This window comes from Oenanthe melanoleuca, chromosome 11 (genome assembly GCF_029582105.1).
Source record: "Oenanthe melanoleuca isolate GR-GAL-2019-014 chromosome 11, OMel1.0, whole genome shotgun sequence".
Classification (NCBI taxonomy): Eukaryota; Metazoa; Chordata; class Aves; order Passeriformes; family Muscicapidae; genus Oenanthe; species Oenanthe melanoleuca.
The window spans coordinates 9,007,071-9,033,930 of record NC_079345.1 but is presented as its reverse complement, the minus strand read 5'-3'; the positions used below and the strand labels follow the sequence as shown (position 1 = coordinate 9,033,930).

Below are 26,860 nucleotides of genomic sequence, written 5' to 3'. Positions count from 1 at the left end.
TTGGAGTGGAGGTAGCTGTTAAAAATTTTCCTGGACCAGAAGTGTCTTTTTATTATACTGCAGAGGGTTTAAGGACAGAATCATTCTGTTCCTCTGCCATAAGCAAAATTATTTCTGTAGCAGATTCACAGTAACAGAGGAGGGGAAGCATCGTGTAATCCATAAGGACAACTCAGAGTTTTGCAGCTGAAAAAAAATATGTGTGTCAAAAATTAAAGCAATACTAAATAAAAGCCAGTTTAATTAAATGGCTATGCACTGCTACTCACTGAGGAGTAGAGAGTTGTCTTCTGTGTGAGGTTTCATGAAGACCTGTAAAAGAAGGACTCAGTGTCAGTTCTGTTTAAAGAGATTGCAGAGCTTGAAGTCATGACAAGCACTGCAGTGGAGGAAAAAAGTAAACTAATTGAGCAAAAGTAAACTCACTTTGAACTGCTTTGAAAGTTCTGAGACAGGAATGTGTTCTCAAAAGCTTGTCAAACTCTGCCTGAGTCCTGATGGAAGGAACTGCAACCAACAAGAGAAGGTCTATCCAGGCAATATCAGATGATCTGATAAAAATAAATTAACAAAGGGTTGTCTAAATGAGTCTATGTTTCCTGGCCCATAATTCTGTGCCTATCACCTTTTCCCAGCTGTTCTCTGTGGCCAGTGCATGTAACTACTTGAATATCAGGTATAATATTGGAATTATTCCTCTTCTCTATGTCCAATAAACAGCACACTTCTTCAGTGTTTTGGAACCCTTCTCATTCTTCCTGCCTTTCACTCTCTAATTTTCATTTTTGTCTTGAAGTTTTTCCTGGTTTGTCCATCACCAGAAGGCAGGCTGTATGCCAGCTCTAGTTGCCTACTGTTGATTGGTGACAGCAACCTGCCAATAAATTTAAAAGGCAGAAGGTAAATCTCAGCCTGTGTGAACAGTGTAATGGGCTGTCCTGGCAAAAAACATCGACCTTTGGATGTGATTCTGAAACTATGTGTCTTTCAAGAACAGTTTTATGGTTCAGGCATCTTCTGCTTCAGAATCCCAAAAACAGATAGCAAATGTGATGCATCTACTCATTCTAGAAAATGCAGTAATTGCTGTGTGACAACCAATAAAAACAGTTATCTGTGTTTGTATCCTGGGTTTACTAAAAATTTTTTTTATAGGTTATGTGGGAATGACCTTTCCTATCCCAGCAATGCATGTCCAAAAACTCTCCATAGCATAATTAGCATCTGGATTTTTTTCAGGAATAGCACCCTTTTTTTTCATGAGTATGGTAGAGCCAAGTGAAGATGGATGATTTGGTGGCTGGTTGCATGTGACTGGCAATTCTGCACTGTGTGTTAGCCTAATACTATTTTAGCTACTAAATTATATCCTTTTTTGCATAGTGTAAAATGGGACAGGACTAAAGCATCTCAAAAAATGCCTGAAACGCCAGTATTTGAAACACTTTCAATGCTGTCTGCAAGCAGTGAGTGTGTAAAAGTGTGAGATTTCAGAAATAAAAATCCAGGTTTTTAAACCTTGAAGAATGTTCTGTACATGTGTAAACACGTGGTACCATGACCAATAATGAACTGATATTTGTCATTTCTCTTTTGCCTTAGTCCTTTGTAGGATCTGTTTGTTTTTGTGATGACCTTTAAAGTGTTTTTAATTGGACTTATGCCCCTTCCTAATAGTTTATTGAAGTTTGTTCCTTTCATCTGTCACTGATTTTTTTCACAGTTGCAAAGGTCTGTACTATTTTAAAGTCTTCAAGTCAGTCTACTCTATAAGATTATTTAACAGAACACAAAGGAAAAAGATACTTTTCCGTTGTGTATGCTTTTCCTTGATGGAAAGATGCACCAAATAATCAAGTGATAGAAAATAGTACTGCACTTCAGGAAGGGATTGAAATAGTTGTTTTGGTTCAACATATTGAACTTTAAAATCAGACATTTAACTTTTTGTAACATTATAACCTCTGCAGAATCAGAACAAAATTATTTAAAAAAATTCCAATGTGCTGTTAAGACCTTCTGAGCCAGTGGCTGGGATATTGTATGATAGATCTGAATGGAGTTTCCTTCCATCAGTTTCTGCAGTCTCTTTTAAGTAATCCATTGGAGATTATAGGTCTGCACTCACTGCACCTCTGCAAGGGATGATTGTGGTCAGTTTGACTTTCAGTAGCTTCCCTGAGCTCTGCTTTCTTCATTTCATGCCCATGGTTTGCATCAAGTTTTCAAAATGCAGCTGTTGATAAATTCACAATAAATTGTATCACTGGCATTAGTTATGGTGTCTTTTGTTTTAAATTATGTTCATGTTCATGCCCTTGGATCCTTGTCATCCCTTACTTGTCATCTCAAGTCATAGTTGATAGATGTGCTGCTTGCTTGGCAGACAGCCCTTCAGCTTTTAAACCCAGCAGGCCTCACAGTCTTTAGGAAAGTCACTGCACACCACTCAAAAGAGGAATTATTGTGGAGAAATGTCTGTAGAAAAATGTTGATTAAAGCCATGCACTGTTGCCTCTCTGATACCACTGTCCTCAAGATTCCAGGTTTGTGGGTCATGTCTCCCTTTTCTAAGAGGATAAAACTTCTAAGAGGCTTTTTCTTTAAATCAAGTTTTCAAAAGAAACTGTATTTTACTCTTGAGGTGGACTGAAATTTAAGCAGTGATAGTTCTTTTCCTTTAGGATTGTTTAGGTTTCATAGTGAACTGTACCATATTTTGCTCATTTTTCCAATGTAAAAGGGACAAGTACCTGATTCAAGAGAACAGCTCTTTCTTTTCACCCTCTGCAGCAGGCCTGCATTCTTCTCTTTTGCCCTCCTTACCTTGTCACTCTGGGGGGTGTTCTAAGGAATAGAGAAGTCACTGAAATCCATCCAACTGCTGTGAGTCTTATCAAGGGGGAAATAACTATTTACAAGCTGCTTTTCCTATCAAGGTGTAGAAAGCCTTGGAAATATCCATCTGAAGTAAATGCTTACTAAGTGCTTGTGGCTCTTTACACAGATGAGGTTCCTTCCCTGTTCTTCACATTGGAACTGAGGATTTTTGTATAGATACTGGTGCATTTGGTGAAGATGGATTGTTGACTTCAGGGACTTGATTATGCCAAACTTGTCTTGTATTTCAAGACTATGCCCTGTTTTTAGGGAGGCCTATTTGTATGTAAAAGCTTGCTTTCTAATCAGCCTACTCCACCAATCCATAATGTACCAGTAATGCCATAAGCAGTGAATTAATTGCACAAAGGCAAAGGAGCACTGAAATCATCTTCAATCAGCAAGCAAAAAAAAGGCACATGAAAGATAAAACATGAGTATTAAGCCCGAATGAAAGTTTGATGATGCTTGGCAATTTTCTAATAAATGCTGGAAAGTTTGGCAGGAAATATGCTTTAAAAATACAATCAAATAGGTTTTGACACCATCTGAATGTTGATAGCTGAGCATAAAACCTAACTGATGAAATTATCTTTCCCCTACCACCCCTTACACACACCCCCAGTTCCATGTTTTCTCTTAAATTCTAGGTTTGAAAGTGTTGATGTACAGAATTATGACATTATTTCTGGATTTAGTGACACTATTAGGTATTTGGGGTTTTGGATACTTTGGTTCAAAAACCGAGACTATTTCCAAGTATACTAGTGATGTCTGTAAGTTACTGTGAAGTGTGTATTTCCTGTCAGTATTTTTCCCCAAGCTTTGTTGTATGTCTTAAGAAATGACATTTTGCACTTGAACAGAGATTGGTAAGACTTAGCCTACAACAATAAATGGAAAACATGGACAGAACCTTCTTCATTTAAAAAAAAAAAAAAGGTGGGATGGGGAGGTCAAAATATTAAGTATTAGAGACTAAAAAGAGTCTTCTCATAATCTTTTCAAGTTACAAGATTTTCTTTAGATCAGAGCATGGAACCAATGATATGTGAGCCAGCTGTATCCCAAATATAACCTGCATGAAATCTGGAAAAATGCTAATTTATTTTTTCCAGGTTGATGTCTCTTAATTAATGTGACTCTTTATTTTCCTCAGCAAGGAAAGTTTCTCACCACTGCCACAAAATTCCAAGTTTAAATAGTGCTGTCTTCAGTGATCAAATTAATCCATATAGTCTCTAGCGTGACACGTTTTTAAAGGATTTTCCATGTGTGCATTAAGGAGAGTTTTTGTTGCATAGAATACAACTTGGTGATCTGAAACTCTCTCATGAAGTGGCTGCCTTTGTAGTTGGTTGGTAAAAGCTCTGAACTGACAGTGCCATGCAGGGGTTTCCTGTGTGCACTGTAGTATTTCGGCTGGAACTGCTTTGGCGTGCAGCCCTTGTGGCTTATCCTGTAGTGACCTTCAGTCTTTAGCCTTCCAGCTTTAGTTTAACTTACGCAGGCACTGACCTTTGCTATGGAAACGATATAGAAACACAAAAACAACTTGGCTGAGTTTCCTCGCAGAGCAGTGGGTGGTGTATCAGGATTCTGTTACAGAGGAGGGTTTCTAGAGGTCACTAGTGACACAGTGCAGCAACTTACTGCTTGTCTGCAGCACACTGTTTGCTCCTCCTGGGAAAGTGCTATATCTTTTTTTAAAGGAAAATTAGCAATTTTTTGTTTGTAGTGAGCAGCTCTAATACTGCACATTAATGGAGTAAGTGCTGGAAGGTGAACCTGAAAGCCTTCCTAGGACTCAACCAGTAGTTCAGGTTACTGTTCCTCTGTAAGTGACCCATGACTGAATCTTGAGCACACTGATACTGTAGTGCCTTACCGTAATGCATCTTCATGGTGCTGATTCTGCAGCACTTGCCAGTAGGTTGTAAAATGCTGTTTATTGAAATACCTATGATCTCTAAAAAGACACTGTGATCTTCTTGTGTATATTCTTTACTAAGGTGAACTAAAGGTGCAGATACCATGGCTTCATTATGTATTTCAACAAAATATAGTATTTTTTTCTCAAGTTAATTATGTACTTATTTTAGTTGAAAAACAATTAACAGGTTGGGGTTTTTTACTGATTTAAATGTTTGGGCTGTTCAACATACAGAATTGTGCATAAAGCAGACAAGGTGGTAAGAAAGTGTCACCCTGCTGTCAATGCAATTAAGAACAATCAATATTTTTTGAATGAGAACAAAACTGTATTTAAAAGGAATTTTTCCTGATTTAAAGTTGATTTGGGGTAGTAAGTCTTCCTCATTATTCACGACGTAGGTATTGCATCAACAATGGCGAGTCAGCCTGGAGTTGCCAGCTCACTTATTACACTAGATTTAAGAGGGAAATTCATTCTAAAGCATAGATTTGTCTAACATAAAAGTTGGGTTTTTTCTGTCCACAATCTCTCCAGCTGCCTCAGTTCCACTAGCACATCAGGCTGTCTCATTAGCATGCACAGCCTATTGAGCTTACTGGCTTTTGGCTGTGGCTGGGCTGTTGGGAGCACGGGGACACTGCAGCCTGTCCACTGCTTGCTTAAGGCTGGGATGTTTCCTTTGACCAGGCCCCGTTGGTGCAGTCAGGCCCTGAATTACAGCCTGGGCTGGAGGACATGGGGGTTATTCTTCCTTTCCCCACTCCCAGCTTGCTTTATTGCCATGGGTATTGCAGACACTGGTTATATTTATACCTTTACATGTGGGGATGGGGAGTGGTTCTCTTTTTACTTAACTTTGAATAAAAGCAATAAATTGCCTGCAATACCAAATATATATTTTTAAGTTTCTGCTACCTTTCCAGTGTATATGGCCACAGAGTCTCCTGGGCAATACCAGTGTGACTGCTGGCATGGGGAGATGTTTTACCTCCCTAAACTGAGCTCCTGCTCTATGTAGGCTTCTGTAGAAGGTGGTCTTCATGCACTGTAGACAGACCAGCTTCATTTTATGAGTATCCCCCACCCTTCCTTATCTCTGGTATCACTAGTATCTCTAGAGCTGCTGTGTACATGTCCATTGTTCAGCATGGGGAAGATTAGCCTTAATTGGAAATTAGCTTTGTCACAGTGACCGCATTTGGAAGTCAGTCAAATTTTTGAATAGGTCTGGCTTGTAATTTTTATAATTCCCAGTATTAGAGTGAACACATTTCACTAACGTCACATTTAGGCTGGTTTCCATTGTGTTAAGATTTAATTTTAACTCTGAGGAAAATGGATGGTGGAGTCACAGTGTTGAGAACTTGTGACAAGATGGCTGCTGTAATGCTAAACTAATACATGTTCTAATTTTCTTTAAACTCCTAAAATAATTCAGACTAATAAAAAAATTCAAATATTCATTTGATATTTAATGAAAAAAAAAAACTTTTGGAAAGACACTGGAGTTCTGCATTGAGCATGAAAAGGAACTTGTGTATATATTTAATTGATGTAACAGTCCCTGTGCTCCACTGTGATCGCAACACTAAGAGGAATGTTCCTTGTGGTCCTGATGTTCCTGTAGTTTATAGACGACTTCTGGCAGTGAAGGGAGAGAAACCTGTCAGTACACTGACTGTCACAGGAGCTTCTTTACTGTAGCCTTTCTAAATGCTTGTCTATCACACTTATTTACATGGGAAGCAACTCTGACCATCTAGACTATCTCCACTCAGTGGCTGAAGGGATATTTTAGTTTGGTTTGGGAGTTATTTAGCTGGATTTAGCTCTTTCTGTACTGAGAACTCCAGGGATAATATACTTGACAAAACAAAGACTTTACAGACTACTGTTGGAACCTAAATTTCTATTCTTGTCTGAGAAAGCTCTAATAAAAGTGACAGGCCTGGTAGGTGCTGCCACTTGAATATAGAAACCAAGCTGTAACTTGAATATAGAAACCAGGCGTTCATTTGGTCCATAAAACTCCCTGCCAGGAGTGATGCACCAGCAGTGGGGCTTCTGACTGCTGGGTGTGGGTGTGCTTTGGGCTTTTGTGCCACTGACTACTGGCTTAAATTACTCTTCTAAGTAGGTTAAATTGACATGTTTTGTTTGGTTTTTAAGTGTTAGTTCTGTAAAGAGCTTGGATAATATTGTTGTGTGACCAAATAACTCTCCCTAGAGACAAAAATATTGACATGACAAAACCACGTTTAAAGAATGACCGTCTGGCCCTCCCTCCTGTTTGAACATAAGTTGATGTCAAAGTCAATGAAACGTAAATCTGCTCCAGTGCAGTTTAGCAATTATATAACTTGCAGCCTGCATCAATCTGCCAGTTGCAGGAAGGTGAAGGAAAATGAATTTGTAAGAAATACTCTGTAGGTTTCAGATTTATAGTAGCAAGGGTTAAAGGAAACGTGTTACTATTGTTTGCATTTGTTTCCTTAACGAATTACCCACATACTATCATAAAATGGACTTTTTCTTCTAGATTCAATTTTTTTTTCCTGCTGTTTTGTTGTTGAGCCAGAACTGCTGCAGTTACCTCAAGCAACAGGTGATTTTATGGCAACTGAGTGCATTGGTGGTTAGATGTGCATTTGAGAACCAGAAAGATGTGTAAATTAATATTTGCAAAAATTGGGGGTTTAAAGTATTTTCTTTGCCAAAAATAAACCAGATGTGATTTTCTAGACATGAATTGAATCTTCTTCTCCTAACTTGATACATTTTAATTCACAAAATTTCTTAAGTTTAATGAAAGTTGCTATTCCATTTCATAGTAGAAAAGCTAAAACGTCTTAGTATTTCTAGAATTTAGGTACATCTAAGTAAAATTGGTAATTGGTTATTAAAAACAGTACCAGAAACAGACCCATAGCATAGCTTTGATGTAGAAATTCTGTAGAAAGAAAAATTCTCTTAGAGAGATTCAAAAATAACAATGGTATTTTGATATTCATTTGTTCCAGTAATTGTTGCCAGTCCTTGTGTTTGGAGACAGATACCTGTACTCAGTTTTCTGCTTGCTGAAGACTTTGTAGAAGTTTGAGAAATACTAGTGACTCTTAACTCTTTGGACTCGTTGTGTGTTGTAGTGTGCACACAGATGCAGTGGCAGTCCCCTAACCTTTTGCTGTTCCATGTGCCCTCCCTTCAGCTGCTGGGCTACAGTGAGAAGCCGGTGAACCTGCAGATGTTCATTGGCACGGCCGACGATCGCTACCTGCGGCCCCACGCCTTCTACCAGGTGCACCGCATCACCGGCAAGACCGTGGCCACCGCCAGCCAGGAGATCATCATTGCCAGCACCAAAGTGCTGGAAATTCCACTTCTTCCTGAAAATAATATGTCAGCCAGGTACATCACAGCATGAGTTGGCCATTGGGTTGCTATGTGTAGTTTTTATTTTCTTCGTTTGTGCAAAGGTGAAAGAAGAATCTTATAAAATGTGGGTCGTGATGAAGAGACACGTTTCTTAAAGTGAGCCAGTGTGAGAACAATCAGAAGTAAAGGAGAGAGAGGCAGGGAAGGTCTTGTACAAATGTGTTCTATGATTGAGGTTGTGTGTCTCGTGAATAATTGACCTCTGTGTGGAATAGCAGCTGAGGTTTGATGGGTACACTTTGTCATTCTCTAGTCCTTCCTAAGCTAGAACTAAATATTGGTCTCTTGCTCCTTGTAAATGATGTTTACTATGTTAAATAAGTCACTTTGAAGGTTAAACAACGTGCAATAACAAATAATCTTTTAAAGGTTCAAAAAAAGCAGCAGCTGGACATTTACAAGACAAAATGCTTCACCAGTACTTGCTGCCGATTCCACACTAAGCATTCTTTTAATCGCAGACATGTAAAATAACCCTTAAAATACCATAATGTGGGGAAAATAGAACAGCTTCATTCTTTAACATTGTTAAACTGAAGGCTTACAGAGTGAACTTTGGCTGTAGTGTGATTTTCTTCCATTTCTCTTGTGATCCATCTGTCCATCCTCTCCTATCTCCAGTATCGATTGTGCTGGTATTTTGAAGCTGCGCAATTCAGACATAGAGCTGCGGAAAGGAGAGACAGATATTGGAAGAAAGAACACCAGAGTGCGCCTTGTGTTCCGTGTTCACATCCCACAGCCCAGTGGAAAAGTCTTATCTCTGCAGACTGCTTCCATACCTGTTGAATGCTGTAAGATTGCTCTAACTTTTTTTTAAACGTCTTTTATACTCATGGATTCTGCATGTGTTAGTAGTAGTGTCATTCTGACAATATTTATTGCCAGAATTATGTATAACAATTGCGTGAAAAGCATTGTGTGTAAAGAGCTCATTTACCAAAAGTTAATGGTACTTGCTAGGTGGAAGCTTGGAGGTTTAGAGGAGAAACAAGGGTTTGGGCTTTAACCTCAGTGCATTCATACAGCAGCTTCAGTAGGTAGTGCCTGTGTATGGGCAGAGGCAGATGGTACATCTCAGTGAAAATATTCATTCTAAAGCTGATACCACTTCATTGACAAGAGTCTTTCCCTATACAGTATTATCTAGTGAACAGCTGAATTTCTAGAGAGTTGATTTGTTAAATACTGGCACTAAGGAATCAAGGAATGACCTTAATCTGAATTTCCCCTAGAATTCATTTTATCTAGAAACTACTAAAGTGATTTTTAATCCAGTAGTCCTAAACTAAAAATTGAATTTGCTGTAACAGTAGAGACTGTTGGCATTCATGTCTTCTTGGTGTTTCTTTTCTGTAATTACGTAATTTTAAAATAATTTTAAAAGCAAAGATAAATCACACGCAAATATGATCTGTGTATGTAAACAGATGGTCATTTTAGTTTCATCTCTGGTTCTTCAAGTTAGAATTGTAAAATAAATGTCATTATGATTAAAATTGTAATAATAATTATTCCCTTAATATTTCTAAAGCTCAGCGATCTGCGCAAGAACTTCCTCAGATTGAGAAATACAGCATCAACAGCTGCTCAGTAAATGGAGGCCATGAAATGGTGGTGACAGGATCCAATTTTCTTCCAGAATCTAAAATTATATTTTTTGAAAAAGGACAAGGTAAATACTGTCTTGCTGGGTTTTTTCAAACCATGTTCAGTACCTAAGCTTGATTTTAAGAAATAAGGATGTTTTAAAAAAGGAAAAAAAAAAAAAAAGGTCCTGAGTAGTAATTGGAAAGTTCATTTGAGCATTGTTCTATGTGCTGGTAGGCAATTATTGATGAAGTACAAAAAGACAGAGGGTAACTAACTTGGAATGGGTGCATTTGAAAGATGCTGTTGGCAGATCATACCGTTTATTTGCTCCTTCTTATTATATAAAAATGAAAAAGTGAAAAATGGGATCTAATTGAAATGTACTATTTGGCATTGATGCCATGTTACATCTAATTTAATCAATGCATAGGAACTGACTCCTTAGCTAATGAAATAAATGGTAGTTAGAAAACAATAAAACATTAATCTGAACAGCTTAAATTATCATTTTGGTCATTAAGTGTTTGATTTGAACTCTCAGGAAAACTTCTGTAAAAGAGAGGTATTATTTTTATTAGCAAATACAACAGGTTATGTAATGGTGTGTTTTGCCACACAAGCTGAACACCTTTGGAAGAAGCAGAGCTGCTGCAGTGGTTCCCTGTAACACCCCATGGCAGAGTGTGCTAGGTTCAGGCTGTGGGTTATGGCAGCTGAGAGCACAGGTGGCTGCCCAGGTGATTCCCCTTGCACCTTGCCCATTCGACCGGGGGCCTGTGGGCTCAGGGCAGGGAGGCACCGTGACCCTGGGGCCGGGCAGGGACGGGTGGCCTGGGATATCTCTGCTGCTGACTCAGCCTGCAAGTCATCAGCAGTTTGTTTGAATAAGCACAAGTGGCAGCAGCAGTTTAACCACCCTTCAGAAATGTTTCAGAAGCATGAGGAGGATTCTCACAGCACTCAGAGCCTCCTCTGCAGCTCAGTGTGCCTGTGTGGGATGAGCATGCTGCAGAGTCCTGCACAGCAGGCAGCCACAATGCCCGGAGTGCTGAAACTCCTGAAGCGTCTGTGCTTTGTTTACAGTGTGTGTCTGTCCGTTTAACGGCCTCTTTGTGACTGAAAATAAATCCAGTTTTATATTAAGTCTTTAAATATTTTTAAGATGAATTATTAAAGTGTTAAGAAAATGTTTTTTACTTGAATTATTTGTAAATTTCTCTCAACAGATGGACGACCTCAGTGGGAGGTAGAAGGGAAAATAATTAGGGAAAAGTGTCAAGGGGTGAGAAACAATTTTTCTTACTTTAGAAAGCTTTTTTTTTTTTTTAATGCTAAAATAAGACATTTACATTGTTGTTCTGAAATTTAGACTTCATTTATTAAAGTAGATCACTGGCTAATTCAGACAGACAATTGGAGACTTCTAAATTGTCTTAACACTATAAAGTAGCCATTAAGGGGATGCTTGGAAGGAACTGGAAATAGCATGCTTGTTGTGAAAGCAATGAAAAAAGAACTTGAAAATCAAAAAGCAGAAACTTAAGATCATTTTGCTAATGTGACAAATTACTTCCAGTGCATTCAAATTTTTTTTAAAAGCTTAATGATCCAAAATGCAATTCTTTAACTGCTAGAAGGTTTTTTTATGCTCTGGCAGATAAGCAAAGCATCCTTTAGATGATATGTCTATTTAATTAAAGCATTATCTTCAGAGCACTTGTGTTTAAAAGAGGATAAAATTCTCCAAATAAAAGTTTGCTGTTTTACAATGTAATGTGCATAAACATGAAGTTTGCCAATTTCAGAATATTAGGGTACTTTAGTTTTGTCATAAGTGTTTCAGTTTTTCTGTAATTAATAGTTTCATTTGCATTTAATATGTAAAACTTTTTTATTGCCTTTCCTGTAGGCAAACATCATACTTGAAGTTCCTCCATACCATAACAAAACCATCACAGCTGCAGTTCAGGTGCAGTTTTATCTCTGCAATGGCAAGAGGAAAAAAAGCCAATCTCAACGTTTTACTTACACACCAGGTATCAAATGAAAAATACAGAAGTGGCATTTTTTTTTTAATTTTGTTTTTTGAAGTGGACATGCAAAAATACCTCAATCTTATCCCTTTAACAGGTACATAGGGTTAGCTTTGAATTGTTTGTAAAACAGTTACTAAAGCTTGTCTAATGAAAAAGCTGAAATATAGAGTAATAAGCTCCAGTACTGTGACTGCAGCCATCTATTTCTTCATTACAGTTTCTACACAATAATTTTTGCATTCTGCTTTCCTTTGAGAATGATGATGAATCTCAGAAGCTGCTCTTTTTAAATAACCCTGGTGATGACACGGTGGATAGTGACATCATAGATGAACAGATTTGTGCCTTTTTTTCCACCCTCAAATGTCAAAAAAGAAAAAAAAAAAAAAACAGGTTTAGATAGAAGGAAGGTCAAATTATTTTTTTCCCCTACTCTGGATACATTGCAACTTACTGAGACAACTCAGCTTGTAACTTAGCCAGAAGTGAAACCAGGACATGTGAACTGTAGATGTAGTAAAACAGTCTATTCCCTCCCACCTGATGTGAGGAAGAGCTTACACCAGATGTGGAGTGCCTGCTCCTTTCCTGCCCCTTGCTTCATTTCAGAGCTGTGTGCCCACTTGGAGCAGTCACAATTCCCAAGCTTCCAGTGATGGTGGGGACCCTTTGTGCTGCTTGGAGCACTTGAAGTCAGATATCTGAAGGAGTCTTTAAAGTCAGATAAGGATATTAATATAAACTTCTTAAAACTTCTGTATATGCTGACATAGCCAACTTCCATTAGTTAACACAATTTAAAATAAGCTGTGCTCACTTGTGCTCTAAAATTACCTACTTTTTAAATTTAGGCAGTGTTACCGGGGTGTCTGGTACGCCAAGTATACATTAACTGTGTTATCAGATTTCTGTGGTATTTGTCAACTGTTTTTCAGGAATATCAGCTCCTGAGATAGTTACACATCTATATTTTTGTTTGAAGTATCTCCATTTAAATTATTTAAATGGTGGAATGAAATAATGGCAGTTACTACTTAAATAAGGGGCAGCTGAATTGTAACTGCAGTTGTTATTACAAAAGCACTTAAAACACTCTATATGTATTACAGTTCATTTGACTGTAATATTTAGTTAACTGTATTTTATAAAGTAGTAAATGAGCATTTAAGTGTTAGCATTTTTCTACTAGTACTTAAGATCAGTATCTTGTCCTAAGCCTCCCAGTAGTTTAAAAAAAATAAACCTTTAATAAACCTGTAACTGAAAGTGTGTCAGTTTGTAACTTATAAGAACAGTTGTTGCCATCACTGAAATTGGGGGATGTGCTTAAAGAGCGGCTGTAATTAAAACATGGTGCACTACTCAAACTAGCGTGCCTATTGCTAGAGTTCAGCTGTCCTTGTGATCAGAGGCGAAGGAAAGCCTGAAGCCTGCTAAAAATTTCCTTCTCCATTTCCTAGTGCGTGATACTGAACTCACATCTGCCTATTTTCAGTGGATCCCAGCAGCAGCTCCCTCCCCTCTGGTGACAAGAACATACTTTAGATGAACTGGACTTTCTCTGGCTGGGTTGCAAATGTCTTTAAAAACCTACATTGCATAGGAGGGTGTGCTGGGGAGATATTTGGATACTTGCTGGGAGAGTTTTTTTGGCTTTGCAGATGTAGAAACAAAGAAGGTGAAAGCAGAGCAGAAGAAGGGAAGCAATGACACTAACAGTGCTATTGTGGTTGTTAAACAGCAGTTGGTGTGTATTTGTCACAGGGTACAGATGGGCTGGAGTTGTAAAACTGTTTTACTTTTTCTAGTTATAATGAAGCAAGAGCACAGAGATGAGGTGGATCTGTCTGCTGTTCCGTCCCTGGCCCTGCCGCACGCGGGCAGCGTGCAGGGCCTGCACTCGATGCGACCCCAGCTGCCTTCACCAGAGCAGGGGCACCCCCATGACAGTTTGCTGTCCACGTCACCCAGGAGCCTCGTGTGTCCCGTCCAGCCCCCCTACACGGCCATGGTGACCTCGGCAGTGCCACACCTGCCACATATGCAGGGTAGAAACCTCAGTCCAAGTGAAGAGTGTCATGTTTTGCCTCCTGCTGTGGTTCAGTCTTTTCAGGTAACATCAGCACCTCCTGTGAGGCCTTCTTACCAGCCTATGCAGTCTAACGATGTGTACAATGGACAGCCTGGTCTTCCCATGAACTCTGCCTCGAGCCAAGGATTTGATGCGATTTCATTTCCGCAAGACACGACCGTACCTCACTTGATAAATCTCAGCTGCCAAGCTCTACCACCAGTGCAGTTCCATTCTTCAAATCCAGGTTCTGTGTCAGCATCAAGTCCAGCAGGACACCCACTGGCACACGCAGCTCATTCGGGACAGTCGTCTGCTCACCTGCCCTCGCTGGGGTACCACTGCCCGGGCCCCGGGCAGGGCTCCGTCCCCTCTGCCATGAGCCGCTCCCTCGGCCCGGCTTCTCCCCAGCTGCAGCAGGTCCCGTACCACTCTCCAAACCCAGCGGCCGCCTCTTCCCCGTCCCCGACAGCTTCCCACCCGCTGGGCCACTCGCCGCTGTCCGGCCCCTCTTCCCCCCAGCTCCAGCCTCTGCCTTACCAATCTCCGAGCTCAGGACCCGCCCCGTCGCCGCCGCCCGGGAGCCGCTCGGGGCAGCACTCGCCGCAGGCCGCCAGCCCCGCGCTGGCAGCGCTGAGCACGGTGCCACCCCTGGGGCCCCACCCCGTGTGTGACTCATCTCCCTTTGCACCCGAGGCGGCAGCTGTTCACATCAAACCAGAGCCTGAAGACCGGGAACTGAATTTTCAAACCATAGGACTACAAGACATCACACTAGATGATGGTAAGTGGATATAATATTGCATTACTGGGGTTAATAGTGGACATTAAACTACAAAGTGGGTGTGAGAGGGTTGTTTTGTTTAGAACACACTGCTCTTCACAGAAGGAAATTTATATCATCAGTATGGAGTCATATTTTTGTGTCCAAAGCAACAACTTTTTTAAAACTAATTATATTGGCTGTTAATTTGTAGTTACACAATTCAGACATTTTAGTCTGATTCACCCTCAGATTTTGGTTTTGTTGTAAAACAAGGCTTGAGGATCAACTCCTACACATTGACACCTTGTATTCAAGAAAGTAATTTGAAGTACGCTCTGATTGGTTCATTGATATGTTTCAGTGAAAACTATAATACGTTACCTAAGTTGCATAGATGTAAGCTGGAGTCTTGTTTCTTGGAGTTGTCCCAGTTTTGAAGGGCAGGCTGGTGTTTTGATAATCTATCACATGTGTTTTGGCACTGTCTTGGTCTCCTCACAGATATTCTGTAGATACCTGTCATCATTCAGCACCTCTGCTCACAGTGGCTGTTTGCTTTCTCCACTCTGGCTACTTTTTTGAGAAGTTCACTTGTTTAACATAAGCAGAACAAAGACATTATAATGCTAGAGGCCAGACTATAAAGGACTGCGTTGTAAATATTTGGACAATTTTTAAATTTATTTCTTAATATTTATTTTCCAACAAAGTGAAAAAAGGAGAATATCAGTTCCTAAACATGATATTATTTGAGGTGTAGATGCAAAGGAATTTAAAGGAAATGTCATGCTGATAAAGACTGGAAGAACAGAAGACCTGGCCTTAAAAGCTGTGTACAATGTGTTTGGTTTTGATGAAGGGAAGAGACACAAACAGTGTCTCTTTTCTAAAGTATCCTTAAATGTTGTGGTTTGGGGTTTTTTTAACCATCCCTGGTAATTACTTAAATTGCATAAGCAGTATAACACAGACCGAAGTGTAGGCCATCTGTTAAGTATCGTCTCAATCCCAGCTTCTTGCATAAATGGAGCTTTGCTATTGTTACCTCCAGACAGTACTAATAAAACTTAGTAAGAAATGCCTTTAAAGTCATGGCACAGTAGGAAGAAAACAAGAGAAACCAATCTTGCTGAGCTTTCAGTTCAATGGCCACCTTAATTAAACAAAGCTCTCTTTTTAGAAACACTGTTTATCAATCAACTTAGGTTTATTTAGAAAGGAAGGAAGAGACTGATTCTGTCAAGGACTTGCTGAGGGGAGAAAAGCAAAGCTTTATGGAACAGCACACAGAAAAAAAAAAGCATTTAATACTTCTATATAGAGGAGTGAGAAAGAAATCTAATGTTTCAAGAAGTGTCAGGTTAGAATCTACTTCTCTCTCATCCTTCTCTCCACACCCACAAAAAAAAAAAAAAGATGTAGAAACAAATCAGAATAACTAAATACTCTAGTTAGATTGTTCACAAAGTAAGCAGAAGTGTTTAGCACTTATGAGCATCTTGGCAGTGTGCACAGTAAAAAGAAAAACTTTTTTCTCTCTGTCTCAACTATTTGTTGCTTTTTGATACTATTTCCTTTGCTTAGCACTGAAAGTACTGCCTTGTTCCTGTGCTGACAAAGCCGTGGAATCACAGGGAGAGAAGCTGTCAGAGCACCACTGAAAGCGCGGCCGCTTGCTGATGGTTTAGAGTACAGTGAACATGAGAGTCAAATGGCCACAGCTTAATTAACTTCTTTTTTAAATGACTGTTGTAGAAAATTAAAGAAGTTCTGATACCTGCTGATTAAACATACTTCATATATGGAAAACTGACCATGGATTTAAATGCTGAACTTGCCCTTGGCAGCAGCACTGGGTTTGTGAGCAGATTCTGCCTTTCCCTTCCATGTTGCCGCCGTGCGATGATTTCCTGGGGTTTGGGTTTGGGGCTTGTTTGCATTTCCAGTCTGCAAATGCTAATCAGATGTCGAGCATGAAACCTGCTGTTCCAAAAATCTGGAAGGGCACAGTGACAAGAAGCAAAGCTGCTCAGTTCTCTCAATGTGAGTGAATACTTCCTCTGCTTAATCAGCTTAAAAGGAAAAAAACCCCCATGTTTACACATGAATACTTTTTTCAATAATTTATCTAACATACTACTCTGGTTTAAAAAAAAATTCTAAAATTTCTTTTTATGTATAATTGAATTTTAGTTTCTGTACAAATAGAGCCAGGCAAAAATAGCAAATAGGCTATTCTGCAATAAAGTTATACCAATTAAAGAAAAAAATCCAAACATAATTACATACATAAAATGAGTGTTGATACAATATGTTCTCCAAGCTAATACATCAAACCTGAAAGCTCTACTTAGTTGGAAAATAGGTTTTTGAGGGTAACCAATTAAGGCAAATAAACCTCTCAAAATAAAACACTAAGGCAAAGCCAGTTGAAAATTCTTTAAATCGGGTCTGGATTACCGGCCTTAAATATTTAAATTAGTAGTCTTAAAATAAACAAAAAACTCTGAGAGCATAAATTATGTTCCTTCTTTTAAGTAATGTACACTGTTTCAGAATTAAAATTAGATCTATTTCTTTGCCAAGAAAATAAAATATTTCAAGAAATATTTTACAAAATTTCGGTGTACTATGGAAGTGCTATCCCATGGTAAGTTAATCCCAGAATAACTATGTAGTTTGACAGTATCTGATTTAAAATTTTTAAAAACAAAATCTCAACAAAAAAAAACACTAAACTGGGCAGCCCCTACCTCCAGATGTGGCATTGTGGATAATAGTTACATAAATTCATTTAAGTAAGACCCCTAGAATTGACTTACTGCCTCTTCAGCCAACATTCAGTGTTTTCTTAAAAACATACCAAAACACTTCCAAATCACTACCTAATACAGAGCTACAAAGCTGCTGCATCCATCAGTGCTCAAGCCAAGAGCATCTGGATTACTGTCAACCCAGCATCTCCTGGAAAGTCTAACACATTTGCAGCTTCCCTGCAAAGTCCAAGGTGTTTGCCAGTGACCAGATGGAGAATCTTTTAAAATGTTGTTTATTCCTTTGCCCTTTACCTGGGCTCTGTTCAGACTGTGGTTAGGACAGGTTACACGATGGAAAGGCAGATCCTGCCCATGTGTCTGCACAAAGGATTCTTCTTTCCTTTTTCCCCCCACACTGAACTTTGTGTGACTCTTTGTTGTCTTGTTTTTCAGAAGGACCTTGTTGATGTCCTTAGACTTTTCTAATCTTCACATTTTATTTTTTACTTTTATGTTTTGTTTCCCCTCTTCCCATCCTTGCATCCTACAGGGAACACCTTCTAGTTCACTTGTAACAAGGGATCAAAATGCATGAGGTCACACAGATAAAAAATTCAAATTACATAATAAAATATATTTGAAATATAACACAATTTCAAAGTAGTATTGTATGCTGCCACTCCAAAGGTATTCTGAAAAAGATCCCTTTTCTGCTTTGGTTTTTGCAGTAGTCAGGCTGCAGAAGCTCAGAAACTTTTGGGCTGGAACGAAGTTAAAGCAGCTTCGTGCACTTTTATTCATCCCCTCTACTTTTTCTATGCCCCAGTGTGTTGAACTTTTTTTCCCTTAGCATCTTTTAGCAAGCCAGCCCTCTGGACAACACCTCAGGTTAACATTTCCCTGGATGGACAGTGTAATGTTTAGGGCTGCAAATAGATGTAAACAAGGCAGCTGAAGTGACTGGAAATATGCAGCTGGTCATTTCTGGCCTTTCCCATATCCATCATCCATACTGGGCTCTGCTGCACACCCATCTAATAAAGTTTCTTCCCCACTTAAAGAAAAGTTACTCGAAGTTAGACTCAGTCTGGTTATATGATAAGGCTTAATTAATTTCCACCCCCTCTGTTTTTAAAAAGTGCTCCTAGTGTAGTGGCTTACCTATTCCCACTGTCAAGTTTTAGGTTTAAAACTGTTCCAATACTGTTGATCTCAAATTTAATCTTTTGTGGTTTGCAAATTGGGAGGGAGTTTACCTTGGATTTCATGGCTTTCTACAGTGGTGAGATTTCTAACATGTACACCTGTATTTAACCATTTTTAAGGTGGTGTTTGGCTGTATTCAGCAAACCAGGATGACCTTCTACTAATCCTCTTACATTTTGTTACTCATTGCATCTCCATTACATAAAGCTGGAGATTAGAAAATCCAGTATGTGCCTTTACTATAAATCATAGCTAGAAATCCCCTAAGCACTTTGTGTATATAAAGCAATAAGGCTGCTTTGTCGGACATATTCCATGTAGAACTCTAAGCCATTAGCATTCATTCATTTTAATAGTTCTGTGATAACTATCTGATAAATTATCTTGCTGAGAAGCTCATATTATTCTGATCATAGCTAGAAGACTTGTACATCTGTGCAGGCAGCTTTTTTTTAGCTTCAGCTAAATTTCTGGATAATCAAACTGGTGAGTAATATAAAAAAATTGGAGAAGGACTATACTTTGTATTTCTATCTTTATTGAAAACTTTCTCATTAACAGATCAGTGTTAATTAAGGCAGTGTCCTGCCATTGGAGGTCTGCAGAAAGCACAGAAAGTTCTGAATGCTGGAGTCTGGTGTAGAGTGGAGGAGAGCAGCTAAAACTTGAGATGTACATCTCAAATCCAAGGTGTTTTATTGTCTCCTGAGTACAGAGCAAAGTGTTGCACCTTGCAGTGTGTCCAGAATGGCCAAGGACTGACTGTAACCTACACTGTGCTTGGAACTCTCAGAACAATCCTGCACTGAAAGGCATTCTGAAAATTATACCAGTAGGAACTGTTTAGTAAAGTTATGTTCAAACTCCTTCTTTCTTAGCATTCTCATTATTAAATCTGTGTTGTCATGCACTATCCATGCAGTAAAAAGCAGTCCTGCAATGAGATGTTGAGGTGATAAGGCAGAACCTGAAATGTATTGAAAGATAATGGAAATCTACTTTGAGAAATGTGTGTTATGAACAAAATAAAGATCCAGACTGAGCAGTAGTTTAAAAGCTGAAGGGTGGAGCAGTGAGCAAAAGGGAAATGTTTTGCATCAGGGGTTGTCAGCAGTTAAAGGATTCTTTGACCATATCTTCTAGGGGATTCACTTACTGTGTCCATAAAATCTGTGTCAGCCAGGCATCCATTGAGAAGACTAGTTACAGATTTCTAAGTGTAAAAATGTCAGCTAAATCCTCAGATGTCTATGGCCAGCTCTCCCTGTGAGAGCCACAGAACATCTCATAACTAGTGCAAAGTAAACTCAACTGGCTCACCACTTCAAAAAGATTCCCATTCAGGAATCAGAAGAGGTTAGAGACTTCTTCCATCAGTGCAGGTGGCACTTCTGCACCAAGGTGTGGCTGCTGGCAATTGCCAGCAGAACTGGAAGGATCTCAGCACACCTTGTGACCCTGGAAAAAAATCCGCACAGACCCTTCAGCACCGCTTTCCACTGCCTGGCCCTGCGCTGAATTCTGTGTCACACTCAGCTCTCTCTTGTATGAGAGAAAAGGTAAACATGACTGCAGTGAGTTGGTTTCACCAGGATACAGAAATGCAGAGTGTGACAGCACTAGCCAAGCCATGAGCAGGGTATTTGTTAGTGTAGCAGCTGATGCTGTGATTCTGCAGGCACATTTAGTTTTTCTGTACAGCTATAAATATAATGTGCACAGGAAAACTATACTGCAACATTCCATACAGTTAATTGAAAAAAAAAAAAAAAAGTAGTATTGCTTAGTGAAGTTGGCATTAAACCTGAAATTACTAAAAGCAAGCCTGGCCTGTGGCTTGTAATGGTGTCTTGCAAGGCTTGTCTGTGGTAGTGTGCCACAGCAGCCATGGCCTGACGTGTGCCTGGTTTGGTCTCAGCTGGCTGCTCCAGCACAGATGACTGAGGGTTAATTACAGCCTGGCAGCTTCCTCTTTTTTCTTAGGGAGAGTTGACACTTGCTGGTCATATGGAGTCAAAACCAGGCTAAATATACTGCACTAAGCAATGTGACATAATTGCAGGGATTCTTCACATAAATTCAGCTGGTAGAGTTCTGTCTGGAGCTGACAGAAGGTGTGTGTCCCAGGAAACGTGTGCTGCAGTCTGCCCATAATTTTCCTTAAGGTTTGCCGATCCTTGTTCCCTCTGTCAGGAGAGTAGTTCACTCACCTGTCCTCTAAAACACACAGTTTGTATCAAACTTCTTTTTGTGATGCATATTAAAAAAACTCCACTCTGTGCTACTCACTGAAGCAGCACAGCAGACAATCATGCATTTTAGAATATTTTGGGAAATTTGCTTTTCTAAAACCAGTACATCTAGATTATGTCCCACAGCCCACACATCCTGCTTCAGTTCAGCAGTAGTAAAGGATACACAAGCTAAACTTTTAATCAGATAGTGCTACAAAAACAGGAAATTAATTGACTCCCGTAGGAAGAGATCCAAAAACCAAATAGGATGACTCCAGGAGCTCTTTGGTCTGCCTGTATCCATAACAGAACTCTAATTTTAAGTTGACTTCCTGCTTTGACCCAAACCAGGTGCTGATAATTGAGGGTTTAAAGCTTTTCTTAATCTTTCTTTCCTTAAAGAGTGAGTCAGAACAATGAGGTCTTTCAAAAAAGTACAAATTTTTGATCAGGTAAACAGATCTACCGGGTGTGTTTTTTCTTGATTTTTGTTTCAAGTTCCTAATTTTCATTTTGGCTTTATATTCTTTGGTTACAGAGTACATTTTAGTACTGCTTAAGGTACTAAAAAGCTTTCTCAAATGTTTAGGATATTACAAAGTACTTAGGTATTTTTAATGTATATTTTTCTGGTATCTCAAGTTCTGTCTAAGGTGTGTGTGTAGAACAAAATCTTTATGCTGTATCACACAGTTGAAAAGGCTGTTGCTTTATGTCCCACGTTTCCCAAACAAGAATCAGTGTGTGCCCGAAGGCAGTGCATGCTCTGTTCCAGAAGGTGCTGGCTGGAGATGCTGTGTGTGCTGTGCATGGCACAATTTGTCAGGGATTGATAAAAGCAAACACTCACCACTGTCAGCAGCTTTGGTAGTGCACACAAAAACCTCAGGATCTTGCTAAGTATTAAATTAATTAGAAAAAATGCTCAGAAACATATTTCCCTGCCAGAGTGACATATAATCCTTACCGTATAAGCTGTGCTGTCTTTATGAAGCAGAGGCTGTTGCTTTATGAGCTAATGAACTCCACTGTTCTCTCTGGAGGCTTTTTGTCAGTGTTTGTTGTCTGCTCTTTTGAAAGCTTCACCTTTCTAAAGAGGGTTGTTGATACAGTTAATTTGTCTCATCACGATGCAGTTTCCTCCCCATCTCCCGGATTCATTAGATCTTTATTTAAATATCACTTTCTTGCTGTTTTTGTCATAATTCATGGGGGAAAATGATATTTTCTTATCTCCTATTATTTGACAAGAATTTATCCTTAATGTATCCTTTCCTTCACAATGGCAGTGGACATTTTCATTGAAACCCAGATAATGCTTTCCACTTCCCATTTAAACACATGTAACTTTACACTTTGAACAATTAAACATAAGAAGTCACCCAAAGAGGTAATTTGAGCTGCTTGAATTTCAGAAGGAATTAAGAGTAGATTCCTTTGTTCTCCCAGGAGTCATCCCTAAGCAGGGCTTAGAAACTATGCTGGCAAAACAAGTGTGGGCCTCTATCCAGAAGGCACAAATTAGCAAGGGTCCAGAGTAATTTTGTTGTGTTAAAGCCTAGTTGACTAAACTTGCAACCCTGTCTTGGACAGGAAAAAAACCTGAATCCAACCCTGTGTTAAGCTCTGCATAGCCACTAATCACAAGTGAATAAACACAGACTTGTTGGTTAAAATAAAGCACACACTATTTGACATTGATTTCTTCTCTAGGAAAAGCAGTTCCATGAAATGCAGCTCTGCACTAGCTGCAGGGTTTCTCAGGTGGGCCAGGTCTGAGGGAGCCAAGATAACACTTGGTGTTCTGCCTGGAGCTGTGGTAGCCCTGCTGCAGAGCCGTGCCTTGGGCAGGGTGTGCAGTGGGACAGCAAAGGGGAGCCAGCAGCTCCCTGTGCTTGGGGGAGAGGGAAAATGGCACCAAAGGTTTTGTTTACTGAGATTCTTTTGCCCACCCTGGAATTGCTGTCAAGGGCCACGGGTACTTCTAATTTGACCACAGTAAGTAAAGCATATTGAGAAAACTGAAGGAGGAGTGTTGTAAACACAAATACTAAAATCAAATTTAAGTAGTATAAATACATGATGATACACCTAGGCAGACACCCAGAAGATTAACCATTACCTTTATGAATGGCTGCTGAATGAAAAGTAACTATACAAGTAAATATACAAGAAAAGTGATACTGTTTTTAATAGGCACTCTGATAACTTATAAATAGTTACATATGTCACATACATAGTGTTTGTGAATGAAACGGGGTATTTAAATTTAGTGCTATTAAAAAAGAAAAATGAAAATCACTTCCTGGTTGAGTGAACTGTAACTTCTTGGTTTAGTCCAGTCAGTAGTTATGTCTGTCTTCTTCTCTGACACAGACAGTTTTATCTCTGACCTGGAATACCAGCCATCAGGTTCAACAGAGAAATGGACTCAACATTCAGCACTCATGTCCAACTCCTATGTGGAAAATCTAGAGGGTGAGTCTGCTTACTGAAATGCTTCAATGTTTGAAATTGGAGCACGAAGGAAAGGGGAAAGTGTTATAAGAGTTTTAAGAGCTGCAAGTGAAAAGCACTGTGTAATACTGAAGTACTGCTGTAACTGGACACCTATGTATTCTGAAATAGTTGGAAATTTAGCATTTGTGAACCAGGTGTACACTCCTTCAGTAAAACCTCCACTCAAAGTGTACAGAGCTGCCACAGAACTTCCTGAGTGCTGTAGGATCTAGTAAAACAGCAGAAAATAATACAAAAATCTTAAGCCAAATATGGACAAGGTAGAAGAGTGGCCAGATCAGTTAACTTAGAAATTTGGAATGTTTCTCTTTTTCAAAAAGATGAAACAATGTCATTTTAAATAGATGGAATACAGTGGCATGCACCACCAGTCAGAGTATTAGGAATACCAGTTCATAACTAGATTTAGAGTTGAATATGCACTATAATTGGATAAGAATGTCTGGATTTATTTTTCAGCTTTTTTATTTCACATACAAGCAAGATAATTATGCACTCTGACTCTTCTGAATACTAATGATATTAGAAATTGTTGCATGTTATATTGGTCTTGTTTGTGTTTAGACTTTAGTGGTTTTCACTTTATTACAAACATGCCTAAAATGCTATAGAAGAACTATGCTCTCCTTTTTTTTCAATACATGTACACATACAAATACCTTATAAATCCTTATAACATGTTCTACTTTCTCCATAGATTTTAATGGTTAATAACTGTAAATGTACAATAGATTTGGTAACAGTAAAATAACCAAGTTCTTCATAAAACTTACACAGTTACTGTGTAGGCTGATTGTAAGCTTGCTTGTGAACCTGAAATAAACCACACTGGTCATTTGCCAGCTTTCAAGAAACTTAATTCTGCTTTCCTTACCTATCAAAATGTTATTAGTAAGGTAAGTAGCACCTACTTGGAATGGCAAAGCCAGAGTAAGGACTGTACACCAAGCTGACATTCCTATGTCTTGAAACAGCAAATCAATTAGTAAAATATGAATTGTAACTTAGATAATTTCATTGTTATTTACTATATCCTGTGCAATTCACAATCTGGTAGGTTCAGAATAATTGTTGAAGAGCAGGAGTTCTTGAAAAATGGAAATTCAGGCTAATAATAAAATAACCCTCAAATACCATTATCCCCAACTGAAAAATAATACATAGGTGGCAACCCCCAAATTTAGGCCTCTGAAATGTATGTTGACAGGTCCCTTTTAAAAAGGGCACATAAACAGAAACCCAGACCCAGAGAGATGCACATTTATACACAAGTGTTAGTACTTGACAAATGCAATTGAGAGACATGGCATTTTTAAAAATTAAAATAATGGGTATTTTATGTATTTGGAAAATGTCGTGTGGTATTAATACAAGAGATAGGATTACAGAGGAAAGTAGGATGGTTTTGTACCTTGAAGAATGCTCAGTGTCAAATCAGACAAGTTAACTGTATCCACTGCCAGTACAGAATTCTTACAGAGCCTACTTTCAGGCTTAAATTAGGAAGAGCACAGCTTCTAAATTATACTGCTGCAGAGGAGAGCAACTGTGACTTTAGTATGCTGCAGGAGATCAGAGCATCTGATCAAAGGCAGGAAGTAACTAATGGAATACTTGAGTCATGATTTATAGAAGGGGTAGGTGAGATGACTTCTTCAGGGAGTACCAAAACATGAGGAGAACCCACATGAGGAAATATCTCTATTTGATTGAAAGGAATGCACAAAAACTTGCGCACTTACTGTGGTCCAGTACAAAATATTTGTGTTTTAGCACACAGAGAGGGGATATTAGATACAGAGCAACTCAGAAGCATGTTAGTTTTTGCTTGACATTTGATTTAAAAAGATAATGCCTTTGCTTTTGATATTAGAAATTCAAACACCTGAAAAACACCTTAAGAGAATTTGTTACTATAAATTCATAGTTGGGGGAGGTTAATTTATCCAAACCATTCAGGATTTTATTATTAGAAGCACCAGCTTTCCTGCTGATGTCATGCTTCATAACACAAGAGCTTTGTTCTGTTCAAATCAGTGAACTTGGATCACTTCCTGTAGGTGGGAATTTCTCTGGAGGGGTTGGTCAGTGCTGGAACAGCTGCTAAAATCAGCACCCATAGCTCTGGGCGTCACTCACTGCACAAATGGCTGAGGTGTTCAACCTAACTTTAGGTCTTTAAACTCTGGATTGCAAATTGCAAAGTGTGGAGAGCTCATCCTGAGCAGTTTGACTGTCAGGCTGTGGCTTTGTCAGCTGTCCAGTGCAAGCCTTCAGTGACCAAAGGTAAAGCCCTGGGCCTCAGGGGAAGGGGAAGCCTGGGTGCTCCAGCTGCTTCCTCTTGTGCAGTGAGCAGGAGCTGGAAACAGAGCACAATGGGAAGTGAAAACCATGGGAAGAACCCAGTAAAACACAGTAAGTGGTTGCTCCTATTTTACAGCAGATCCAAAAGTCTGAGATACTTTGCTCTGTTCTACCCACACTGATGTTAGGATGCTGCTTCATATTTTGCAATTTTTAATTTTGTAGGCTAGAGCCTCCATCTGACATTTGGTGCTTTCTCAGTGCAGTGTGTTGCTCCTTCAGTGCAGCACAGAGAGGGAAAAGCTTTGCAATGCAATATTGCAGTATCACCAGTATTGACCAGGCCAATCTAATCTGTCTGTAGCAGATTTTATTCCTACCAACTTAACTTCTGTTCTGCACAATCTATTTTTAACTGTTAGTGTAAATTTGCCAGCCAGCTTACATTCTAGATAAATACTAAGGGAGGAAAAGGTGAAACTATTGCACATAAAGTAACAGCAGAAATTCTGAAGTCTGGGAAAACTGCCAAAGAGGTCAATTACATAGAGAAAAGTTGTTAAAATAATTTCCATTTCACAGCCCGATATTAAAAAAAAAAAAAAAAAAAAAAAAAAAAAAAAAAAAAAGGAGAAAAAAAAATCTTAAAAACCCACTGTATCAGAATTTGATCTGTGCCATATCTGACAAGTTTTCAAAGTGCAGTTACCACTGTTGTATGGAGGAATATGCCACATGTGTATGCAGTGTATTGTTTGCACCTCTCTCTCTTTTCATCTGCTCCAGTCATTATTTCAGGATCAGTGACCTGGACTGTTAGCACAGAAGACACTTTGTGACATTTTTATGTCATCCACTCAGTTGACACTGATCATCCAGAATGATTTTAGATATCAGAAGGTACCAAATGATTACTAAATATTAGCAAGGCCTCTGTAATGGTTTGGTGTGTAAGACATTTCTGGTTCCTCCTGACCTAAGGAATGAGTAGAGGTCCAGGCTATGGGATCAGCAGTCAACACCTGGTACCACAGGTACCAAACAGGCAAGGATTTAACTGGAAGGGGCAGTGGACTGAAAAGCCAAGGTCTTACTTGCACAACTGTTCTTCTAAGTCTAATGA

At 39.1% G+C, this 26,860-nt stretch overlaps 1 protein-coding gene and 1 long non-coding RNA gene across 5 annotated transcripts in view; one reads left to right on the top strand and one right to left on the bottom strand.

The window, feature by feature from the left end:
* The window catches only part of NFATC3 (nuclear factor of activated T cells 3), a 61,919-nt gene that overhangs the window by 28,020 nt on the left and 7,039 nt on the right, over positions 1 to 26,860 (top strand). The window contains exons 4-10 of one of the 2 annotated variants that reach the window (XM_056500571.1): positions 8,025 to 8,224; positions 8,873 to 9,045; positions 9,786 to 9,926; positions 11,071 to 11,126; positions 11,754 to 11,880; positions 13,689 to 14,735; positions 23,290 to 23,391. In XM_056500571.1, coding sequence (XP_056356546.1) covers positions 8,025 to 8,224; positions 8,873 to 9,045; positions 9,786 to 9,926; positions 11,071 to 11,126; positions 11,754 to 11,880; positions 13,689 to 14,735; positions 23,290 to 23,391 — 1,846 coding nt within the window. The remainder of the gene's footprint in view (positions 1 to 8,024; positions 8,225 to 8,872; positions 9,046 to 9,785; positions 9,927 to 11,070; positions 11,127 to 11,753; positions 11,881 to 13,688; positions 14,736 to 23,289; positions 23,392 to 26,860) is intronic. The other variant, XM_056500572.1, reaches the window with a different exon arrangement.
* LOC130257749 (uncharacterized) overlaps positions 80 to 26,860 on the bottom strand; it is a 49,594-nt gene continuing 22,813 nt past the window's right edge. The window contains exons 3-5 of one of the 3 annotated variants that reach the window (XR_008841377.1): positions 8,797 to 8,918; positions 427 to 551; positions 80 to 312 (exon numbers count right to left, since the gene is read on the bottom strand). This is a non-coding gene — a long non-coding RNA (uncharacterized LOC130257749). Of the gene's footprint in view, positions 313 to 426; positions 552 to 8,234; positions 8,919 to 14,741; positions 16,714 to 26,860 lie in introns of those variants that run through there. The other 2 variants (XR_008841379.1, XR_008841380.1) reach the window with 2 other exon arrangements.